The sequence below is a fragment of the Lathamus discolor genome, chromosome 1, assembly GCF_037157495.1.
Source record: "Lathamus discolor isolate bLatDis1 chromosome 1, bLatDis1.hap1, whole genome shotgun sequence".
Lineage (NCBI taxonomy): Eukaryota > Metazoa > Chordata > Aves > Psittaciformes > Psittacidae > Lathamus > Lathamus discolor.
Window position 1 is genome coordinate 37,869,971 of NC_088884.1, and position 18,018 is coordinate 37,887,988.

The window sequence follows — 18,018 nt, forward strand, 5'->3', positions numbered from 1 at the left end:
GGTGATGTGCAATGACACAAAGACCCCCTTTACCCCCTGAATATCCCACAGTGACACAGGGACACCCCTAACTTGGGGACCCCCCTATACCTTGGGTAACATTTAGTGGCACAGGGACCCCCGTGATTTGGGGATCCCCCTGTCCCCAGGGTGACCCTCAATGACACAGGGACCCCCTCTAACTCGGGGACCACCTTGTCCCCTCCATGTCCCACAGTATCACAGGGACCCCCGTAGTCTGTGGACCCCCTGTCCCCTGGGACGACACAGTTTGGGAGCCCCCTTATCGCCAGGGTGATGCACGATGACAGAGGGACCCCCCGTGACTTGAGGACCCCCCTATCCCCTGCGTGACCCTCAATGACACAGGGAACCCCCATTATTTAGCCCCCTACCCCCGTACTCCACGTGCCCCACAGTGCCACAGGGACCCCTGGAGCTCAGGGACACCCCTGTCCTTTGGGTGCCCCTCAATGTCACGCGGACCCCCGTTACTCAGGAAGCCCCTTTGTGCCATGGTGGCACAGTGACCCCCATAATTTGGGTCCCCCCCGCTTTCCTGGGTGATGCACAGGGACTCCCCATAACTTAGCCCCCCTCGTCGCTACACCCCTTCCCCTTATAGCCCTCTAGCCCCCCCCCGTTACCCCCCGCAGCCCCCCCCTTCCCCGCCCCATTACCTGCCCCCCAAGCGGGGCCCGCAGCGCGGCGCAGCCGTCTCGTGTGCCTGGGGGGGGGCCCCGGCACCGGCGGGGGGGGGGCTCCATGGGGTGGGGTGGGTCCGGGGGGTGCCCGGGGGGGTCCATGGTGGGGTCCCGGGGAAGCTCCGGTTGCTCCGTTCCTGGGCGTTGGGGGGCGTGGCCCCGCCCCTTGGCTCAGCCCCCCCCCCCCCCCCCCCCCGCGGAGGGTCTCGGTTTCGGGGGGGGCCGGGTCGTGTCCGTCCCCCCCCGCGTTTGGGCCATTTACAGCCGGGATTAGAGCGGAGCGGATTAACGGGGGGGGGGGGGGGGGGGGAGATTAATGGAGGAGAAGGGGGAGGGAGGGTGCAATGGAGCTGGCTGGGGTGTGCTGGGGTGAGATGGAGTGTACTGGGTGCACTGGGATGTACTGGGAGCACTGGGGTGCACTGGGCTGGACTGGGAGCACTGGGGTGTACTGAGAGGACTGAGGTGTATTGGGGTGAGCTGGGGCATACTGGGGTGTCTCAGTATGGCCCAGTGCTCCCACTGTGGCGCAGTGGTCCCCAGTGCTGCCAGTGCCAATGCTCCCAGTGCTTCCAGCGCCCCCAGCGCTCTCAGTCCATCCCGGTTCTCCCAGTATACCCCAGTGTTCCCATTATAACCCAGTGCTTCCATCTCCCAGCGCTCCCAGTACAGCCCAGTGTTCCCAATATAACCCAGTACTCCGCAGTACTCCCAGTGCACCCCAGTATCCCCAAGTGCTCCCAGGACCCCAGTGTACCCCCGGCACACCCCCGCCACCCAGCGCTCCCACAGACCCAGTACATCCCAGTGCTCCCAGTACAACCCAGTGGGGGCCGCTCGTGAGGTGTCGGTGACGTGGGGGGCTCACACGTGGGACCCCCCACCTCGAGATCCCCCCGTGGCACCCGAGGGGACCCCGGGACCCCCCAGGTTAAAAGCGCGCGGGGCCCCTTTAAGAGGCGGGTCCAGGAGGGCACCGCCCACAGTGGGCGTGGCCAACCGGGGTGCGGAGCCAAGGAAAGGCCACGTGGGGGCGCGCCAAGAGGCCAGAAAAAGGGGGGGGGGCAGGACGGGGCGGACTGTGCCCCCCCGAATGCCCCCAGTGCCCCCCCAAATGCCCCCTCATTGCCCCCCATTACTCCCCCGTGGGTCTGTCCCCCCGCCCCCAGCACACCCATTCCCCCCCCCCCCAATGCCCCCATTGCCCTCCCCGGCGTTGTGCCCCCCTATTCCCCCCATCATCACAGGAGCCCCCCAGTATCGCTCCAGCTCTTTATTGGTACCGTCCAGAACTCGCCCCCCCACCCCGGACCCCCTTCCCCATCCTCAACACTCAATGGAGTCCTCCAGGAGCTGCAATAAGGGGGGGGGCACACTGGGGGGGTCCGGGGGGTCAGTCCCCCCCCCCCTCCTCCAGGCTGTCCTCGCTCACCTCCTCCAGCGCGGGCAGCGCCCCCCGGGGCCCCCCCAAAGGAGGGGTGTCCGGAGCCCCCCCCGAGGCCTCCCCGGGGCTGGGGGCTCGGGGGGGGCTGGGAGGCGGGGGGGGCGGGGACCCCTCGGGGGGCGGGGACCCCACCGGGTGCCCCACGGAGTTGGCCTGAGGTTTGGGGGAGGGGGGGGGCTGTGGGGCTGGAGGGGGGGGCGGAGGCGGGTGGGGGGGCGGGGGGGGATCCGAGCCCTCCTCGCTGAACCCCTCATTGGGGTAATAGAGACTGGGGGGTGTCGGGGAGGATTTGCCCGCAGGGACCTGGGGGGGGCACACGGGGGGGGGGGTCAGTGAGGGGGACCCCCCACCATAGGGCCCCTCCATGGGATACCCCCCCCGTTGCAACCCTCCCCAGTGCGACCCTCCCTTGGGGCCAACCCCCCATGGGATCCTCCCCTCTGCGACACCCCCCTTAGGACACCCCCGCCGATGGGACAGCCCCATATGGGAGACCCCCTCCTTGGGACACCCCAATGGGACAATTCCCCTATTCCCCCCCATGGGACACCCCCTCCCTCCTAGAACACCTCTTGGGGACACCCCCATGGGATACCCCCCTTATCGACCACCCCCCATAAGACCCCCCGAAAAGATGCCTCCATATGGGGCACCCCCTTCTTGGTACCCTCCCAATAGGACAATTCCCCCTCATGGGACACCCCCATATGGGACACGCTCCCCATAGGACTCCCACTTGGAGACCCCTCCCAGGGACACCCCCTATGGGACACCCCCTATTCGGATCCCCCCATAGGACACTTTTGGGGTGTCTCACGGCAGCCCCCCCATTTGCCCCCCCTACCCCCCCCCCACTCACCGGCTGGAACCAGCGCAGGCTCTGGGGGAGCAGAGGGGGGGGGGGGTCAGATGGGGACACTGAGGCACAAGGGGGGGGTCTCCTCCCTGTGCCCCAAACCGATGGGAGCTCCCACCTCAGAGCCCCCTCTAAGGTGTGGGGCCAGGTGAGGGCCCGGGGGCTCTTTTAGGGGTACCGGAGGGGGTTGGGGGTCCGAGGCTGTGTTTTGGGGTGCAAGGGGGCGTCCTTGGGTCCAGGGGAGGTTTAGGGGTGCAGGGGGTCCGGGGGAGGGTTTAGGGGCACCGGAGGAGGCTGCGGCTGCTGTGTGGGTATTTCGGGGTGCAGGGGCTGGTTCGGGGCTGCCTGGGCACGGCGGGGGTGGGGGGTGCGGGGTGTTCTGGGGGTCCCCTACCACATTGGGGTGCTTCTCGATGGCGAGCGCCGCCCGCTCGGCCGCTCCGTGCTGCCGCTGCCGCCGCTTCATGGCGCGGAGCAGGAGGAAGAGGACGGCGGCGGCCAGGAGCAGCAGCGCGGCCAGAGCCCCCCCCAGCGCGCCCCCGTGCAGCGGCGCCGCGCCCGCGTCCGACGGGTCCCGGGGCGCTGCGGGCACACGGGGAGACCCCAGGTTGGGGGGGCACAGGGGAACGGGGGGGACCCCGTATTTGGGGATGGGGAGCCCCACACTTTGGGGGGCACAGGGGAATGGGGCAGGGGAAGACCCAAACCTGGGGTCAAAGGGCAATGTGGGGGGATGAGGACACCCCAACTTTTGGGGTCAGAGGGTAATGGGGGGGGGCAAATCCTATATCTGAAGGGGGGGGGGGGCAGAGCAATGGGGTGGGGTGGAACCCGTACCTGGTGGTCATAGGACAATAGGGCAGGGGGGGACACCCCAACATTGGGGGTCACAGGGCTATGGGGCATGGGGGGACCCCGACTTTGGTGGGCACAAAGCGGTGGGGGTGGACCCACATTTTGGGTGTCACAAAGCAATGGGTTGGGGTGGACACCCTATTATTGGGGGTCACAGGGCAATGGGGTAGAGGCAGCCCAACTTTAGGGGACACAGGGAAATGAGGCAGCAGGGAAGCCCGATATGTGGGGGTAACAGAGCAATGGGGCAGGGGCATCCAACACTTTGGGGATCACAGGGCAATGAGGTGAGGGGGACCCTGACTTCGGGGGTGAGGGGGCCCACATTATGGGGGTCATAGGACAATGGGGCAGGGGGGAACAATTTCTGGGGGTCATAGGGCAATGGGGGACCCTAACCTTGGTGGTCACATGGCAATGGGGCAGGGAACACCCCATCTTTGGGGCTCACAGGACAATGGGGCAGGGGACACCCCAGTATTGGGGTCCCGGCTCCATACCCGCCTGCCCCGGCCACAGCACCTCCAGCTCCACCGTGGTGCTTGAGGTCTCCCCCGACTCCTCGTCCCGCGCCAGCACCTGGGGGGCACACGGGGGTGGCACCAGGGGGGGGGAACACACAGGGACCCCCCCCAGCCCATCCGGGTGCCTCAGTTCCCCCCAGCTCAGCCCAGAGCACCCCAAGACCCCCAATTCCCCTGTGCCCCCCAACACCCGGTGCCCTCCAGGCTCAGTGCCCCCAGGTCACTGTGCCCCCCCCATGTCCCCAGTGCCCCCCATGTCCCACCTGCAGGCGGTAGCGCTGGGCCGGCTGCAGGAGGTCAGCTCTGGCCACCACCAGCCCGTTGGGCATCACCTGGAAGAGCTGGGAATGGTCCTGGCCCTGCTCCTGGTGCTGGTCCCGGTGCTGGCCGTGGCTGTGGTTGGTGCTGGAGCTCAGGCTGTACCGAACCTGCGGGTTCACACCCTGCGGGGGATGCGCCTCAGCCCCTGCCCAAATTCTGACCAAACCCGCCCAAAGCCACCCAAAACATGCACAAACCCACCCAAACCCACCCCAATCCACCCCAAATCCACCCAAACCCACCCAAGCTGGGCCCCAAACCTGCCCAAAGCCACCCAAAACCTGCCCAAACCCATCAAACCGATTCCAAACCATCCCCAAACCACCCGATCCACCCGAGCCCACCTCAGACCCTGCCCAAACCAGCCCAAAGCTGCCTAAACCCCAAACCCCGGCCCAACCCCCCCCAAATCCAGCACAAACGCACCCAGACCCTGCCCACACCCCTGCCTCCATCCAGCCCCCACCCATATTCATGCCCGTATCCCTGCCTTCATCCCTACATCCGTCCGTCCACCCATCCCCTGAACCTGTCCCTGGCTGCATCCCTGCCCATATCCCTGCCTGCATTTCCTGCCCTCATCCCCTGCCTATATCTCTGCCCATATCCCATCCATACCCTGGCCTGCTCCCTGCCTTCATCCCCTCCATTCCTGCATCTATCCCCTGCCCATATCCCTGCCCTCATCCCTACAACCATCTGTCCTTCCCCTGCCCATATCCCCTTCCCTCACCCCTCATCCCTGCCTCCACCCCCTCCATCCCTATGTCCATCCCCTGCCCACATTCCATCTGACATCCCATCCCATATCCCTCCCTATATCCCACCCCATATCTCTGCCCATAACCGATCCCATATCTCATCTCGCATCTCTTCCTATATCCCATCCCAAAACCCATCCCATATCCCTCCCTATATCCCACCCCATATCTCTGCCCATATCCCATCCCATATCTCTTCCTGTATCCCATCCCACATCCCATATCTCTGCCCATATCCCACATCCCATATCTCTGCCCATATCCCACATCCCATATCTCTGCCCATATCCCACCCCACGTCTCTGCCCATATCCCGTCCCATATCTTCCTATATCCTATCCCACATCCCATATCTCTGCCCATATCCCACATCCCATATCTCTGCCCATATCCCACCCCATATCTTCCTATATCCTATCCCACATCCCATATCTCTGCCCATATCCCACCCCATGTCTCTGCCCATATCCCGTCCCATATCTCTTCCTGTATCCCATCCCACATCCCATATCTCTGCCCATATCCCACATCCCACGTCTCTGCCCATATCCCGTCCCATATCTTCCTATATCCTCTCCCCCATCCCACCCCGTATCGCTCCCCACACCCCATCCCTTACCACCTGCCACGTCCCTTTCCATTTTCCACCCCACACCGCTGCCCTCCTGCCCCGCATCCCCCACCCCAGCCCCGCCGCCGGCCGTGCCTGCGGGAAGTCCGGGTCCCTCGCGCGCAGGGCCAGCACGTGCCCGCCGTAGGTGAGCAGCAGCGCGGCCTCGCGCGCGCCCGCCGGCACGAAGGCGCGGAAGGAGGAGCGCGGGAAGCGCGGCGGGTGCCGGTTGGGAGCCAGCACCCGCACCACGGCCTGAGCCACCGCGAACTTGGTCACATCGTTCACCTGCGACGCCTGCGCCGGGGACAGGGGCGTGGGGATACGGGATGTGGGGTGTGGGATATGGGATGTGGCGATATGGGATGTGGGGTGTGGGGTATGGGATATGGGATGTAGGGTGTGGGGCATGGGATATGGGATGTGGGGATATGGGATGTGGGGTGTGGGGTATGGGGATATGGGATGTGGAGTGTGGGGTATGGGGATACGGGATGTGGGGTGTGGGATGTGGGGATATGGGATGTGGGGTGTGGGGCATGGCGATATGGGATGTGGGGTGTGGGGCATGGGGATATGGGATGTGGGGATATGGGATGTGGTGTGGGGGATATGGGATGTGGGGTGTAGGGCATGGGGATATGGGATGTGGCGTGGGGGATATGGGATGTGGGGTGTGGGACGTGGGGATACGGGATGTGGCATGGGGGATATGGGATGTAGGGTGTGGGATGTGGGGATATGGGATGTGGCATGGGGGGTATGGGGATATGGGATGTGGGGTGTGGGGTATTGGATATGGGGATATGGATATAGGGTATGGGATATGGGGATATGAGATGCGGGGTATAGGATATGGGGATATGGGATGGGGGGTATGGGATATGGGGATATGGATATGGGATGTGGGGTATTGGATAGGGGGATATGGATATAGAGTATGGGATATGGAGATATGGGATGTGGGGTATTGGATATGGAGATATGGATACGGGGTATGGGATATGGGGATATGTGGATATGGGATGAGGGACACCCATGACCCCTCCTGATCCACAGAACCTCCTGAGCCCCCCTCACCCCTATGACCCACCCTGACCCCCCAACCACCCCCCCCATCACCCCCCATGACCCCAATTACCCCCCTCGCCCTCCCAAACCCCCTTAACCCCCCTGACTCCCCCACCCCTCCCAACCCCATGAGCCCCCTGCCCCTTTGCCCCCCACCATGATGCTGAGGCTGATGGCCGGGGTCCGGCGGCTGCTCTCCACCGCCCGCAGCAGCGTGATGGCCCCCGTCATGTTGTCAATGTGGAACCGGCTGCTCTCCTGGCCTGGGGTGGGGGGGTGAGCTGTGGACCCCCCCACACCCTCACCCCACCTCCTGACCCCCCTGACCCCCCCTCATCCCCTGAACCTCCCCTTTACACCAGACTCCCCCCGTCCATCCGTCACCGCAAGGCATTGTGGGAAACTCTCCCCCAGTATCACTAAGGGATGGTCCTCAACGCGCCCCCCCCCATTAGACACCCATATGGGGGGCGCACGTAGTGGGGGGGGTGCTGTTCTAGGGCTGACCTGCCCCACCATGGTCACCCTGCATCCCCCCTCATAATGGGGGTGGGATTAGCCCCCCCCCCCCCCAGCCTAATCCCTTTATAAAATTGGATCCTGGCAATTGGATTGGGACAAAGCAGATCCGCCCGGAATGGCGACCTCCCCCCAGCACTGCCTGCCCCAGGGAATGGGGTACATGGGGAACCCTGGCACTGTGACCTCCCCCCGGCACTGCCACCGTTCAGCCCACCCATGTCCATGTGTCCGTGCCACCATGTCCCCGCACCCCCCGCATCCCCAGGGCCATGTCCATCCACATCCCCGTATCCTCATGTCCCCATGTCCACGTACTATGTCCACATCCCCATATTCCCATGTCCCGTGTCCATATCCCATGTGCCACATCCCATATGTCCATGTCCCATACCCCCATGTCCCATGTCTATGTTCATTTCCATGCCCCCCTATCCCCACATCCCATAACCCCACGTCCCATATCCCGCATCCCACATCCCATGTCCCACCCCCGTACCTGCCAGTAGGGAGTAGGTGATGGCCGCCCTCAACCCCCTGTCCCCATCCTCTGCGTAGACATCACCGGGGCTGAAGCTGAGGGGCCCCGTCTGTGTTTGGGGGTGTCACAGACACAGCCAAGCCACGAGACCCCCCTATACCCACCCCCCCCAGGGTGCCCCCCCCGCCCCACCTGGAGCTGCCCCTCGGTGACGTTGGCGGTGTAGACGGGGCTGGTGCAGAGCGTGAGGCCGCGGTGGGTGCGGGGGGCGCAGGGCAGGAACTGCGGGTACTGATCGTCCCCGTCCAGCACCTGCACCCGCACCCGCGCCGACGCGTTGAACCGCTCCCGCGTGTTCATCTCCTGCGCCACGGGCACCGGCACCGGGGGACACAGGGACATGGGGATGTGGACATGGGGATGGGCAATGCGTGGGGAGACGGGGATGTGGACATGGACATGGGTAATGCATGAGATGGGGACGTGGACATGGGGATGTGGACATGGATGTGGGTAACGCGTGAGGAGACAGGGATGTGGACATGGGGATGTGGACATGGACGTGGGTAATGCATGAGATGGGGACGTGGACATGGGGATGTGGACATGGATATGGGTAATGAATGAGGAGATGAGGACACGGACATGGAGACATGGATATATGGGGGCATGGACGTCAAGATATAGACATGGGGATATGAGGACACGGGGACATGGATACATGGGGACATTGTCATACAGGCACACAGGTACATGGACACACGGACACAGACATGGGCACACGGGGACATGAGTACATGGAGATGTGGATACATGGACACAGAGGGACATGGACATGGGGACACGCATGTCTTATGTGGCACAGGGACCCCCAGAGGGGCCCCATGGGACAGGAACACCCGTGCAATGGGGACACCAGACAAAGGACAAGGACAACCAGGCCCAGAGCCCCCACGGCACAGAGACCCCTCTAGGGCACAGGGAGCCCCAGGCCACAGTGACCCCTGACAAAGGGGACCCCAAGGCAAGAGACCCCATGGGACAAGAGACACCCAGGGCACAGGGACCCCCAGTGGGACAGGGACCCTGGAGAAGGAACCCCCATCGCACAGGGACTCCCCTCTAACAAGGGGCCCCCCAGGCACAGGGTCCCAATGGGACAGGGCCCCTGGACACAGGGACCCCCCCTCCCTGTTGGGTCCCCCCCGTGGCACCTGCTGCTGGCGGGGGGGGGCTGTGTCCCATTAAGGAAATGAGGGATTGAGGGCGGGGGGGGATCAGTCACCCCCAATTAGTGGGGACGCGGGACGGGGGGGCACAACCACACGTGCGTGCGTCCCATGTCCCTGTGCCCCACGTCCCTTGTCCCAGAAGAGCCAGGGATGGGCCTGGGGTGGGCATGAGAGACCCCCAGCCATGGGGCTACATGGATGTGGGATAGAGATGATATATGAAGAGGGAATGAGGGACATGGGGTGGGCAGAGGGGACATGCCATGTCCGTGAGGTCCACAGGCCCACGGCCATGGGGCTGCATGGATATGGGGTGGAGGTGGCAAGGACAGGGGTAACACAGGGTGGGCAGGAGGGATGTGGTGTGTCCACAGGGTGCCCAGACCCACACCTTCATGGGGCTTCATGGACACGAGGCGGATGGCAGGGACGTGAGGGGCACGGAGCGGGGGCAGGAGGTCCACAGACCTCCAACCATGGAGCTACAAGGACACGAGGTGGGGATGGCGTGGGGAGAGGGGACACAGGATGGAGAAGGGGCATGCCATGCCCGCGAGGTCCCCAGGCCCACAACCACGGGGACCACGGCCATGGAGGAGGGGAGGTGGCAGGACAGGAGAGGACTCGGGGACACGGGGTGGAAATGCAGGTCCCCAGCCCCGCATCAGTGGGGCTGCGTTCCATGGGGCCGCGGTGGGGCTGGGTCTCACCACGGCGGTGACCACGACCTCCAGCTGCTGCCGGCTCTCGAAGTCGAGCGCTCGCGCCAGCACCACCTTCCCGCTGTTGGGGAGGTCGATGCGGAAGAACCTGGCGTCGGGCTGGGGCCGGCGGCGGGGGCTCAGCAGATGGCACCGGACACCCCCCCCCCCGGCACGGCCACCCCCGCGTGGCCCCGCGCGGCCCCGCGCCCTGATCCCGGCTCACCGAGGCCGTGTCGATGACGTACATCAGCGTGTCCCCGTCCGCGTCCTCCGCCTGCGCGCTGAACACCACCGAGTGCACGGCCGCCAGCTGCCGCCGGTCCCCAGCGCGAGCAGCGGCACCAGCGGTGACCGAGGGGACACAACGGGACACAATGGGACACAGTGGGACATGGTGGCGCTCAACGGTGCCCAATGGCACCCAATGGGACATAACGACATCCAGCGGCACCCAACGGCACTCAGTGAGATCCAATGGTACCCAACAGCAACCAACGGCACACAAGGGGATGTAACGATATCCAATGGCACCCGACGGCAGTCACTGAGACCAAATGGAGCTCAAAGGCACCCAACGGCACTCAATGAGACCCAATGGCATCCAAGGGCACACAATAGCACTCAATGGAACACAATGGGACATGACAGTACCCAACGGCACCCAACAGCACCCAGCATACTCAACGGCACCCAACAGCACCCAGTGGCATCCAAAGGTACACAACAGCACCCAAGAACAGTCAATGGCATCCAGCACAACCCAATGGCACCCAATGGCATCAAAAATCCATGCCCATGGCCATCCCTGTCCCTGTCCTTGTCCCTAAGACCATGACCATGCCCGTCCCCATCCCCATCCCTGTCCCATGCCGTCACCTCGCTGACGTTGTGGGTGAGGTCAGAGGCTCCCTGGAAGTGGGGCCGGTTGTCGTTCTCATTGAGGACCTGGACGATGATCCGGTACTCGACCTGTGGAGGTGACCCATGGTGGAACCGAGCCCCACGGAGCCCCCAGAGCCCCGTGGGGTGCCCGGGGCTGTACCGGGGAGAAGCCATCCTCAGCGCAAGTCAGGGCCACCATCAGCACCGGGGACTCCAGCTCCTGCAAAGGGGACACGGGGGGGGGGGTGTTGAGATCCCCAGGGATACCCCAAGAGGGTCCCTCACCCAGTGGGTGCAGGTGGAGGGAGGTGGGTGCTGGATGGATGAGGGTGCAGTGGGTAGAGAGAGGAGGGACACCAGATGGAAGTGGGTGCAGGAGGTGTGCAGGATGGGTGGGTGGAGTCAGGATGGGCACAGGACTGACACACAATGGGTGTAGTAGATGCAGGATGGACACAGGATGGATGGATGGATGGACGCAGGATGAGTGCAGAAAGAATGGAGGGACGCAGGATGTATCTGGGATGGGTATGGGATAGATAGGCTCAGGATGAACCCAGGATGGATGGATGGATGGACCCAGGGTGAGTGCAGGATGGATGGACCCAGGGTAGACCCAGGACAGACCCCAGTGGATGAAGGACGGATGGAGAATGGACACTGGAAGATGGATGGATGGATGGATGCAGGGAAGATGCAGTTGGACAGAGGAGGGATGAAGGAGGGATGGGCAGAGCAGGATGGAAGAAGGTGGATATATGAGGTGGGCAAGATTATTGCAGGATAGAGGATGGGTGAAGGATGGACACAGGCAGACGCAGAAAGGATGGAAGATGGAGAGAGGTGGATTGAAGGAGGGATGATGGAGGGAAGTGGATGCAGATGGGACACAGGGATGCAGGAAGGGTGGAGAACGGAGGCAGATGCACACACGGTGGATACAGGATGGAGGATGGGTGAAGAATGGACGCAGGATGGATGGAGGCAGGATGGTGGGTGAAGACATGTGGACACACGATGGAGGCACAATGGAGGCAGGACCACTGGGGGGATGGATGGTCCGCGAAGGCAGGACGGAGAACGGACCCAGGATGGGTGCAGGGTGGTTGGAGAGCGGATTGGGGATAGACGGAGGCACAAGGGAGGCAGGCTGGCGGCGGGGCGGCAGTTGGGTGGATGCAGGCTGGAGCTGGGCAGCTCCCGGCGGCCTCACCTCGCGGTCAAGCGCGCGCCCGTTGGACGCGTTGAGCCTGAGGCTGCGCCCGTCCAGGTAGAACCAGGCGGCGTCGTGGCCGATGAGGCAGAGCTGCAGCGGCGCCCCCGGCGCGTCCCCCCCCGCCGGCAGCCGCGCCACCAGGCTCCCATGGGCGCTGTTCTCCGCGATCTCCGTGAACACGTTCCCGAAGCTGCCGCAGCCATCGCCTTGTGCTGCGCCCGCAGGGTGTGGGGCACGCGTGGGGCATGTCCATGAGGGGCCCCAGGCCCACGGCTCCATCTCCAGGTCCCCATTTCCTCATGACCCCATCGCCTGGGTCCCCATCCCCTTAGGTCCCCATCCCTCAGGGTAGCTACCCCCAGGGTCCCCAAGCCTTCGGGTCCCCATCCCCTGGTGACCATGTCCCCTGGGTCCCCTTCTTTGGGTCCCCACGTCTCATGGTTGTCACCCCACAGGGTCTCCATCCCAGGGTCCCCTTCCCAAGGTCCCCATTCTATGGTGACCCCATCACCTGTATCCCCATCCTTGGGCCTTCATCCCCAGGGTCCCCTTCCCTGGTGACCCCATCTCAGGGTCCCCAAGGCCCCGGCCACCGTCCCCACCAGCCGCTGGGTCCCCCCGTCCCCACCGCCCCCAGCCCGCGCTCACCGGTGGCCAGCAGCAGCGCCAGGCAGGCGGCCAGGAGAGCCGGGCAGGACGGCGCCGCCATGGGCACAGGGACGGACCCTCGGTGGTGCCCTGCGCGGGGGAAGGACCGGGGCTGGCACCGCGTCCCCGTCCCTTGTCCTTACCCTTTATCCCATTGCCCCCACATCTGCGTCCCAGCAGCCATGGTCCCGTGCTTCCAGCCCCAGGTCCCCATCCCTGTCCCCCACCAGGTCCCTGTCCCTGTGTCCCCTTCCCCATTGCCCATCCCTGGGGTCTCCATCCCCACATTCCTGTATCCTGTGTCCCCACCTTGGGGTCCCCCTGCCCTTGTCCCCGTGATCCTGCCTCCCCCAGCACCCATCCCCGTGATCCGATCCCTGGGTCCCCATCCCCACCTCCCAGTCCCAGTTCGTCCCCACCCCTGCCCCCTTCCCCCGGGCATCCCCCGTTGTTGGGTGCCCCCGTCCCCGTGGTCTCGGGGCTCAGGGGGCCGAGGGGACACCCGTGTGTCCCCCCCCGATGTCCCCCGTGTGTCCCCTCCGTGTCCCTCTCGAGTTCCCCCCATGCCCCCCCGGACACCCTCAGGCTGTGGGGGCGGCCACCATCTGGCGCGTCCCCCCCATTAGCTAATTAGAGCTGGGGATCCCCATCTGCCACCCAACCCCGCCCCCCCCAGCACCGCACTGGGGTCCCCCACACTGCGCCCCGACACCGGGACCCCCCCGGACCCCCGCCGAGCCCCCCGGACCCCGTTACCTGCCCGGTGCTGCTGCCCCGGCCGGGGGGGGAGGGGGGGATTAGCGGGGGGAGGGGCTGCGCTGCCCGCACCGCCCCGTGCGGGGTAAATCCTGCCCGCACCGCCCCGTCTGCCCCGCGCTGCCTGCACCGGGGTAAGTGCTGCCTGCACCGGGTGTCCGCCGCCTGCCCTGGGGTAAGTCCTGCCTGTGCTGCCTGCCCTGGGATATCTGCTGCCCTCCGTGCCTGTGCTATTCCCTGCCTGTTCTGCCTATGTTATTCCCTGCCTGTGCTGCCCACTCTGCCTGCACTACCTTGGGGCGTCTCAATACATGTGCCATCCCTGCCTGCACTGCCTGCGCTATCCACTGCCTGCACTGCCTGCACTGCCCGCTCTGCCTGTGCTGCCCTGGGGTGTCTCCTGCCTGCAGCTCCCTCCTGTCCGCGGATGCGACCCGCGGGTGCTGCCGGGAGCATTCCCCGGCCGCAGCACCTCCCCTGCCCGTGCCTGCTGCCTGCGCTGCCTGCACTGCCTGTGCTGCCTGCACCATCTGCTCTGGGGATGCTGCCTGTGCAGAACGGAGTCCCCTGAGTGTGGTATTCACTGCCTGTGCCATCCCTGCCTGCGCTCTCCTGCGCTACCTCTGCCTGCACCATCCCTGCCTGTAACCGGTGAGTGTGCACGGGTGTGTGCACTGTGGTGAGTTCACGGGGGTGTGTGTGTTGGGGCTGCACTAAGCAGCTTTGGGGACAAGAACGGGGCATGCGGGAGCAGCTGATCACAGGTGTGCATGTGCATTGCATGTGCACGTGTGTGTGCATGCATGCAGCTGTGTGTGCATGCACGCATCTATGTACATGTGTGAGTGTGTGTGCATGCAGGAGTGCATGTGAAGGCTTCTGCATGCACACGTGGGTATGCGTGTGCACATGTGTGTGCGTGCGTGCAAGGGGGATGTGTGCGTGCACGTGTGTATGTGTCTGTGAGCATGTGTGTGTCTACACATGTGCGTGTGCACGTGTGCGTGAACGCACATTTAAGTGCATGCAAAGGTGCCTGCACGCACGCGTGTGCGTATTCACATCTGCATGCACGTGTGCTCGCACGTATGCACATGGGCAAAGGTGCATGGATGCACGTGCATGTGTGCGCCTTAATACGCGCATGTGAACATCAGTGTGTGCACTGGCATGTGCATGCACGCCAAAGGGCATGCATGTGCACGCACGTGTGTCTGGGCATGCACACGTGTGTGCACATGCATGCAAGTCCTGATGTGTGCAAGCACGTATGTGTGTGCACAACTATGTACGCACGTGTGTGTGCGTGCAGGCACATGTATGTGTGCACATGTGTGTGTGTGTGCAGGTGCATGTATGTGTGCACATGTGTGTGTGCGTGCAGGTGCATGTATGTGTGCATGTGCAGGCACATGTGTGTGTGCACACGTTTGTGTATGTGTAGGCACATTTACGTGTGCACACAGGTGTATGCGCACACACATGTATGTGTGTAGGCACATGTGTGTGCACACAGGTGTGTATGCGCAGGCACATGTACGTGTGCACGTGTGTGTGTATGTGCAGGCACATGTGTGTGCACACGTGTGTGTGTGTGTGTGCAGGCACATGTGTGTTACCCCTCACTTGCGCACGTGCCCATCACCCCGTCAGTACCCCCCTGTCAGTACCCAGGGTCTGGGTGTCCCTCAAAGCGTGTCCCTGTCCAGCCCCCCGTGACCCTGCCCCATGTTCCTGTGCCCCATAGCGTGCCCTTGTCCCGCTGTCCCTGTGCCCCAGTGTGTTCCCACCCATGTCCCTCATAGCTTGTCCCCACCCCATGGCCTGTCCCTTCCCTCTGCTCCATTGTGTGCTCCTCCCCCACCCTGTGCCCCACAGCGTGTCCCCACCCCATCTTCCTGTACCCCACTGTGTGTCCTTGTTCTTCCGCTGTGCCCCATAGCGTGCTCCCACTCCATGTTCCTGTGCCCCATAGCATGTCTCCATCCATGTCCCTGTCCCCTTGTGCCCCACAGAATGTCCCCACCCTATGTCCCTGTCCCCCCCATGCCCCACCGCCTACCTCCTCCCCCCCGGCCAGCCCCACACCGCGCCCCACAGAGCACAGGAGGCCGTCAGCGGTGACAGCTCGTGTTGGGGACCCGCGGGGGGGGGGGGCACGGTCCGACGGCCGAGTGTCCCGGGGGTCCCAGACCCACTCGGGGGCAGGGATGGGGCAGGAGTGGGCATGGAGCAGGCAGGGGACGGGCACGGACAGGCAGGAGGGGACGGGCAGCAGGCAAGGACGAGGCAGGGATGGGCAGGGAGCGGGCAGAGCGAGCCAGGAGCAGTCAGGACCGGCCAGGATCACTCAGGACCAGTCAGGATCACGCAGCCCCGCGGCCGCACTTCCTATTCCAGCGCTGCTGACCCAGAGTCACGGGAGCCTCAACCCTCCCCCCATCAGCACCACGGGGGGGGGGGGGCTGAGGTGCGCGGGGGGGGGGGGGGAGTTTAGGGTCCCAAGGGAGGGATTTTGGGGTCCAAAGAGGGTTTTGAGGTCCATGGGGGTGGGGGTTGAGCTCCCCCGAGGGTGCTGCTGACCCCGGAGGTGGGGTTTCGGACGCCGGGGGGTGTTTTGGGGTCCCAAGGCAGGTATTCAGGACCTCTGGCGGTGTCTGAGGTCCCGGGGGGCGGTTGGGGTCCCGGAGGAGGGGTTTAGGACACCACAGGGGGGGTCAGGACCTCCATGGGGGGGGGAACTGGGTTTCCCGGGCAGGGCTGAGGTCCCGTGGGGCGGTTCCAAGGGGGTTCCATGGGGGCTGTTCCGGGGGGCCCGCTCCTAGCGCAGGTCCTCGGGGGAGAAGAGGCCCCTGGCGCGGCGCAGCACCGAGTCCTTGCTGGGGTCGTAGGGGTGGTCCTTGGAGGGGATCTCGAGCACGGCGGGCAGCGGCCGGCGGTGCTCCTCCACGGCGTGCCGGATGAGGTCGGCCACGCACTGGCTGATCAGGATGATGCCGATGTCCTCCCGGTTCAGGAAGCTCCTGCGGGCGGGCCGGGGGCTCCCGTCAGCACCCGGCCCCCCCCATCCCTACCCGGTGTGTGTGTGTGCCCCTCCCGGCGGAGCGGAGCCTACCGGAACGCCTCCTCGATCTCGGCCACGCTCGTCTCCTTGCCCACCACCAGGAAGTTGGGCTTGCGGTGCTTGTCCAGCTCGCCGATGCCGCCCAGCAGGAACCCGGTCACCGTGTCCTCATCGCCCAGCACCGCGATCAGCTTCCCGCGCACCGACATGGCCGACACCGGCACCGACACCGCCGCCGGCTGCCGGGAACCGGGACAGGCCACGCCCCCTGCCCCTCGGAGCCACGCCCACCGCGCCGGCGCAGAGCGGTGAGAATGGGGAGGCCCCGCCCCCGCCGCGGTGACCACGCCCCCTGGCGTGTACGGCGTGGTCGCCGTGGCCACGCCTCCAACTGAGCACTCCGCGTACCCTCGTTGCCAGGGCAACGCCGCTGTCGCCCCGCCCACACGGCCACCTCCCAGCATTGCGCATGCGGGGCTAACACCGTGGGGACACCCCAAAGCCAATGGGGAGACCCCCCAGATTCCGTGGAGATACTCCCAAATTCCATGGGGTCACCCCAGATTCCATAGGGACACCCCCCAGCTCCCTATGGGGATACCCAAACCTCATGGGGACACCGCTCAACTCCATGGGGGCACCCCCAAACCCTATGAGGACACCCTCCAACTCCATGGGGACACCCCTGCCATGTCAGCTTGGGGGTCCTCCATCATGTCACCGCAGGGAGCCTCGGTTATGTCACCCCAGGACCCCCTCCATCATGTCAGAATGGGCACAGCATCCGGGAGCCTGCATCAGCAGAGCTGCTCCACCGACACAGCCGAGCCCCGGGATCCTGGTTTTCCTCTCCTTTAGCTTGCAGATGGAAGCAAGTTTCTCCCCGCAGTGAGCCGGGAGGATCCACACTGTCTCCCCCTCTTAGGAGCAGCGCTGCCCATGGCAGCAGACCCAGGAGGACGCGGGCAAGCCGTTGGAGGACCCACTGGCTGCAGAGAAGCTTTCCCAGGTCACAGTTTAAAGGGCTCTAATGAGAATTTAATTCAACATCCCAGTTAGCGCACAGTAAATCCTCCGAGCGCTGGACACGTGTCTTGACTGCGGCTAAAGCTCGGTAAACACGTCTTTAATCACCCAACGGCAATTCATTAGCAAACAAGAACTAATCGCAACAGGTCGAGAGCTGCTGAGATTGCAGTCGGTTGGTTTGCACCAGTGAAATACAGCGGTCCGTGACGGACACACATATATTCTAACCAACAGGCAGGCACGGACGAGCGCTGCGGGGGGGGAAAGGGTCCTTATTTACTCGCCCAGGAAAGCAGCACGCCCAGCGAGCGCAGGCTGCAGCAAGGCATCCTCAGCACGGC

General features: G+C 64.5%; 2 protein-coding genes across 6 annotated transcripts; both read right to left on the minus strand.

Moving 5' to 3' along the window:
• Positions 1-1,962: 1,962 nt before the first annotated feature.
• LOC136008674 (cadherin-related family member 5-like) lies at positions 1,963-14,093 on the minus strand. 5 transcript variants are annotated; one of them, XM_065668291.1, is made up of 16 exons: positions 13,585-14,093; positions 12,829-12,918; positions 12,178-12,392; positions 11,125-11,184; positions 10,959-11,051; positions 10,306-10,392; positions 10,089-10,199; positions 8,339-8,509; positions 8,165-8,255; positions 7,303-7,409; positions 6,172-6,372; positions 4,716-4,826; positions 4,360-4,438; positions 3,399-3,586; positions 3,008-3,028; positions 1,963-2,451 (listed from the first exon to the last, which is right to left on the minus strand). In XM_065668291.1, the coding sequence occupies exons 2-16, from the start codon at positions 12,887-12,889 to the stop codon at positions 2,098-2,100; spliced, it is 1,950 nt and encodes a 649-aa protein (XP_065524363.1). In that variant the 5' UTR covers positions 12,890-12,918; positions 13,585-14,093; the 3' UTR covers positions 1,963-2,097. The 5 variants fall into 5 exon arrangements, with proteins under 5 accessions (XP_065524363.1, XP_065524352.1, XP_065524343.1 ...); XM_065668280.1 differs by having other exon boundaries at positions 3,402-3,586; positions 4,647-4,826; XM_065668271.1 differs by having other exon boundaries at positions 4,647-4,826.
• A 1,607-nt stretch (positions 14,094-15,700) lies between these two features.
• Positions 15,701-16,936, minus strand: ATP6V1F (ATPase H+ transporting V1 subunit F). The gene is made up of 2 exons (XM_065668321.1): positions 16,700-16,936; positions 15,701-16,607 (listed from the first exon to the last, which is right to left on the minus strand). Exons 1-2 carry the CDS (start codon positions 16,855-16,857, stop codon positions 16,406-16,408), a joined length of 360 nt encoding a protein of 119 aa, XP_065524393.1. The 5' UTR covers positions 16,858-16,936; the 3' UTR covers positions 15,701-16,405.
• Between the last annotated feature and the right edge of the window lie 1,082 nt (positions 16,937-18,018).

Coding starts and splice junctions, on each gene's coding strand:
- ATP6V1F (XM_065668321.1), bottom strand. CDS start 16,857: ATGTCGGTGCGCGGGAAGCTGATCGCGGTGCTGGGCGATGAGGACACG. Junction 16,608..16,699: donor GAGATCGAGGAGGCGTTCCG/GTAGGCTCCGCT, acceptor GCCCGCCCGCAG/GAGCTTCCTGAACCGGGAGG.
- LOC136008674 (XM_065668271.1), bottom strand. CDS start 12,889: ATGGCGGCGCCGTCCTGCCCGGCTCTCCTGGCCGCCTGCCTGGCGCTG. Junction 11,052..11,124: donor CTGAGGATGGCTTCTCCCCG/GTACAGCCCCGG, acceptor TCACCTCCACAG/GTCGAGTACCGGATCATCGT. Junction 8,510..10,088: donor AGGTCGTGGTCACCGCCGTG/GTGAGACCCAGC, acceptor CCCGTGGCGCAG/GAGATGAACACGCGGGAGCG.